We start from the raw sequence: 4,749 nt of genomic DNA, 5'->3' as shown, positions 1-4,749 counted from the left end.
CGTTCTGCGTCCCTGGAGCGCACGGGGGCGCCCCGGGCCCCGCCGCCGCGCACGGCCTCCCCCGCCGCGGCCGTCTCTTTTCAACTCCCGCTCCTCCCGCCCCCTTTGGCGGAGTTTGAATGTCGAGTTCAAATAGAGAACACTCCGCGAATCGAAAAGGCCTATAAATTACAGCTTTTGCTTTTAAGAAGAGGGGGGGGTGAGGAAAAAGCAAAAGTTCTGATGCGCATTCTTGGATGAAAACCTCGCCTCGCCCCTCCTTCCCCTCGCCCGCCGGAGCCGCCGGGGATGCGAATCCTGCCCGGGCCCGAGCCTCCGCCGCACTCCCGGCCAGGCCTCGGCGCGGAGCCCCCGCGCCCAGCCGCGCCCGCCGCCGCGCCTCCCTCCGTGGGTCCCGCAGGGTGGGCCTGTCTGGCCGCGCGTCGGTCCGAGAGCCGAGAGCCGGTGGCCCGCCCTCCCCGAGGGAGGCAGGCTAGTCCAACTCTTCCTGGGAGGTGGGGGCCACTGGCTCTTCTCCTGGCGAGGCTAGAGGACGCGAAAAGGAGAAAGTCCACCCCCGAACACTTTCCCTGTAAAACAACAACGGTCTCGAACTCTGGGCACGGACATGCGATCCTCCCAATTTATCCTGGCATTTCGGGAATGTAAACAGATTCGCTGGGTTTCTTTTCTTTCTGTGGAGTAAGGAAAGGGATCGAGGGAACTGGGAGATTTTATCCACATGACATGCGCACGATCTGATCGGCGTGTCTAACACGCACGTTATCTCCCGTAAAGTGCATTTCCTGATGTGGTCCTGGAGGGATCGGCTGCTCCCCACCCACCTGCAACTTTTTACCTTCAACATCATACACAAAAGTTATTCAAGTGAATACTTCCCCCCCCAACAGACTTCTCAATCTTAAAAAAAAAAAAAAAAAGGCAAAACACACTGACCCCACCCCCTTTTTTTCTGATTGGGGAGCCAATCTTTTGTTGGTCTGGTGGGCCAATGGGAAGAGAGAAAAAATCCGGGTCCTGCCTTGGTTCCAGGGGTCTGCCATGGGGCTGTGGGAAAAGGGAGGAGGGGTGAGGTGGGTAGGCTGAGTCCCTCCAGACACCATCAGAGGTCCTGTACCCAAGTCCCCAACCTCCTCAGTGCCCCGGGTGGCTGAGGGGCGGCGACTCAGCCCGTCTGCCCCAACTGAACCACACTGAGTCTCTCTCTCTCTCTCTTTCCTTGTTTAAATAAAACAACTTCAAGAGTTGAAATATATATATTTAGATATTTTTTCTTAAATAACATATTTACATCTAATAGAAAATATAACTCTAGAGATAATCTTTCCGACCAAAACTGAGGGGGGGAGGAATGGAGAGGGCTGGGTGTGTGAAGTTAGGGACAGGACCAGCCGGAAGGCCGCCTCCCACCCAGAAATAAAAAGCATTATGCCAAGTTTGCGCTCCCACTCTCTCTCCTGCTCTCTCGTCCTGGGATCACCCACCCAGCAATTCATCTTTTCTCTTTAAAAAAGCCTTGGTCCGTGTTACTTTCCTTAATGGTGACGGTCAAAAAGTTTGAGGTCACGTCGGTGACCACCACCTTCTCCAGGTTGGTCAGAGAGGGACTCCAGGACTCTTCCTCTGGGTCCCCCAGGATTCTGGCCACTGGGATCCTGGCGATGAGGGAGGGCCTTCCCCCCTGGGCCCCCATGTCCCGATACAAGCCCCCCACAGAGCCAGGGGTGCCTGAGCCATGTCGGACCCGGGGGCCACCTGGGTCCAGGGTGCCCTGGCCTCTGGCCTCCAGGAAGGTGGCCCTGTGCTTTATGACCCTGGCCGGAAAGGTGTCCACGGCCAGCTTCCCTGTGGCCTCCGCGGGGCTGGGGCTGGCCACACCGCACTGAGCCAGGTCCGAGTCCTGCCTCCGGGCCAGCTGGATCACGCTGTGGCCAGCTGGGAACTTTCCTGCCCCGGAAGGGGCCTCGTCCAGCTTCCTGCCCTTGAGGTAATCTCCGAGGCCATCACTGGCTTCTCCCAAGGGCCTCTGCGAGGGGTCCAGGAGCTCCTTCCGGGGCTTGGGGCCTCGCTTCTTGGAGCTGTCTCCGGGTGAGCTGGGTTTGTCATCCGTGCGGCTGGCACCCCGCTCCCGCTCGCGCTCGCGCTCCCGCTCCCGCTCGCGCTCCCTCTCCCGCTCTCGGTCCCGGTCCCGAGGGGGCTCCACTCGGCAGGTGCTGCTAGTGCTGCTGCTGCTTCCTGGCGGGGACAGACCCATGTTCCGAAGGCCCTCACGGGCTCGGGAAGTAGAAGCCAGGTCCTGGGGGGAGCGTCCAGGGTAGGGGATCCGGATGCCCCGGGCCGAGTCACTTCGGAACTCGTAGGTTTTGGCCTTTGCCTTGGCCTGGGCCTGCAGGAGAGAAGGCATGTCAAAAGCAGAGCAAGGCCCACTACCCTCCAGGGCTCCTCCCCCAGCGGGGGGCCTCCCTGCTTCACCCTCTGATGCCTCAGAATTTCTATATGGGTGGGGGTGGGGCTTAGGGGCAGCAGTCTGGGGGAAGTGGTAGAGAATCGTCTGGAAGCAGCCATTTGCAGCAAGCACACTGCCTGCTGGTACTGGATTATATGTCTATTCGGGATGGCTGTGGGCACAGTTCTAGTGTGGCTCAGCCCCTGTCCCCAAGACACCCCTTGGCGCTGCCACTGACCTGGTGACAGCCTGTCTGGGGACTCCTTCCTACATTATAAATAAGCAACATGAGTGGACACCCCAAAGGTCCATAAGGCCTCAGGGACCCCTTCCCAAAAAACTCACACTCCAACATTGCTGCCCACCACTGGGCACTGCCATCTTACCTTGAGGAGGAAGGTTTTGGGTTTGGGTCCTCGCTTTTTGGGGCCATAGAGCTCCATCTCCCGTTCCCTAGAGACAGGAAGGAGAAAGAAAAGGGGGTGTGTGAGTAAAGAATCTAGTGGGACTCCAGTCCAGGCTGGACCCGTGTCCCTAAGTGAAAGTCTGAGGCTTGAAAGGGCCTGTACCTTTCCTCAAAGGCTGCGAGCAGGCGAGCGTCCAGAATGTTTTCTTCGGGTTCCCATGTGCTGTACCTAGAGGGAATCAGGAAGAAGTGGGCGTCAGTCCCGGGAACAGGGAAAGAGCGGCGGGTGCGGGTGTGTGTGTGTGTGTGTGTGTGTGTGCGCGTGTCTAACTTTTCTTGTTGCATTGTGTTGTATTTCAACGTAAAGGGAAAAAGAGGAAGAAAGAAACCTCCCGAACAACAGTCTGGGGTTGAGAATTGCATATAACCTACTTACTTCTGCGACCAGCCCTTCCATTTCACGAGGTATTCCATGCGTCCCTGCGGATGCAAAGGGGAAAATGTGTGTGTGCAAGGGGAGAAATGCACGACGAGGACACAAGAAATACATGCAAAAAATGCATGCACCGAATGAATGCGCGAAATCCCATCGCGAAAGGCACGCGCTCGCTGCACCACCCCTGCACGAAACGCTGCACAAAGTGCATGCACCGGCACTCACCCCCCCACCCCGCCCCCCACCCATGCAATCTGTGCATCGCTGCAAGTCTAAGGAAGGCGCTTGGGCTCAGAGCCGCCGCCGCCGCCGCCACGGCCGCGGCCGCTGCTGGGACCTGGGGGAAGGGAAGCTGGGCTGCAGCAGGGGGAGGGAACCCAGGCCGGGAGGGGAGGGCTCGGCCAGCCTCGGTCCGAGGCCCGGAGGTACCTACTTTCCGTATGCGCCGCTTCAGGAGGGCTTCGGCCGCGAACACCCGCTCCCCCACCGCTGAAAGCTCCATGTTGACTCGCCGCTTCCCCCCTTGGCCGCTTCCAGGAGCAGAAAAGCAGCAGCCAGCGCACGACAGACCATAATACTCTCCCGCTGACGTCAGTTCTCCTCCCCCTCCCGCGCGCCCGCTCCCTCCCCGCCCCCCCTCCCGCGCGCCCGCTCCCCCCTCCCCTCCCGCCCCGCGCTTCCTCCGACCCCACGTGTTGCTAACGACGTTGCTAAAGCGGAGCGGCTGGGGCCTGCGCCCCTGCGTGCTGATTGGGCGAGCTCCGGGCCACGCCCCTCTCCCTTTCTCCCCCGCGTTGCTACGTGACCCGCGTTCCAATCGCCAGGGGGCGGAGTCCGAGGCTACTCCAGAGACAGAGCGCGAGGGGGTGGGGGCCGCCGCCGGAAGTGACATAGCGGGGAGGGCGGGCTCGGCCGCTGTCAGTCTGCGGGGCTGCCGAGGGGGCCGTCAACCCTCTGTCCTCGCTGGGGCCCCCTCCCCCGCCACCAAGTTGTCTCTCCGGTGCTCAGCGTCCCCCAGGGCTCTCGCTGGGACCCCCGTGGTGGTGTCAGCCAGGCCCCGCCCCCTCGGCAGACCCCTGCCGCCCCACCCCCACCGCCCGGAGTCGCGCCCTCCCCTCCCCCCCAAGCCGCCGCCCGCGCAGCACAATGCACAATGCACAGGTGCTGGGGCGCAGCGGGCCGCACCGGTACCCCGAAAGCCAACCTCGCGACCTGGACCCGCTCCCCTCCTGGCCTGCTCCCCGCTTCCCCACACCCGACCCTCAGTCTCCATGACAACGGCCTCCCCCACCACCGCCAGCCCCATCCCGCTAACAAATCAATGTGCCTGTGTCTCTGTCTCCTGTCGCGCAGCCCTGCCCTCGGCCACCCTCCGGGCCCTGCGAGTCGAGCTGGGCTCCAGCGCTCGCTCCCAGCTCGGAAGCCGAATGCAGACCTAGTGGGCACCCGCTGTTCCCGCCC

General features: G+C 61.5%; 1 protein-coding gene across 1 annotated transcript; it reads right to left on the bottom strand.

Moving 5' to 3' along the window:
- Nucleotides 1-964: 964 nt before the first annotated feature.
- On the bottom strand, nucleotides 965-3,870 carry CBX8 (chromobox 8). Its single transcript, XM_026483979.4, has 5 exons — nucleotides 3,722-3,870; nucleotides 3,289-3,332; nucleotides 3,016-3,081; nucleotides 2,833-2,899; nucleotides 965-2,386 (listed from the first exon to the last, which is right to left on the bottom strand). The coding sequence occupies exons 1-5, from the start codon at nucleotides 3,788-3,790 to the stop codon at nucleotides 1,493-1,495; spliced, it is 1,140 nt and encodes a 379-aa protein (XP_026339764.1). The 5' UTR covers nucleotides 3,791-3,870; the 3' UTR covers nucleotides 965-1,492.
- Between the last annotated feature and the right edge of the window lie 879 nt (nucleotides 3,871-4,749).

The sequence above is a fragment of the Ursus arctos genome, unplaced genomic scaffold, assembly GCF_023065955.2.
Source record: "Ursus arctos isolate Adak ecotype North America unplaced genomic scaffold, UrsArc2.0 scaffold_24, whole genome shotgun sequence".
NCBI classification, from domain to species: domain Eukaryota; kingdom Metazoa; phylum Chordata; class Mammalia; order Carnivora; family Ursidae; genus Ursus; species Ursus arctos.
Note: the sequence above shows the minus strand (reverse complement) of the source record. Positions and strands in the feature narration are given on the sequence as shown.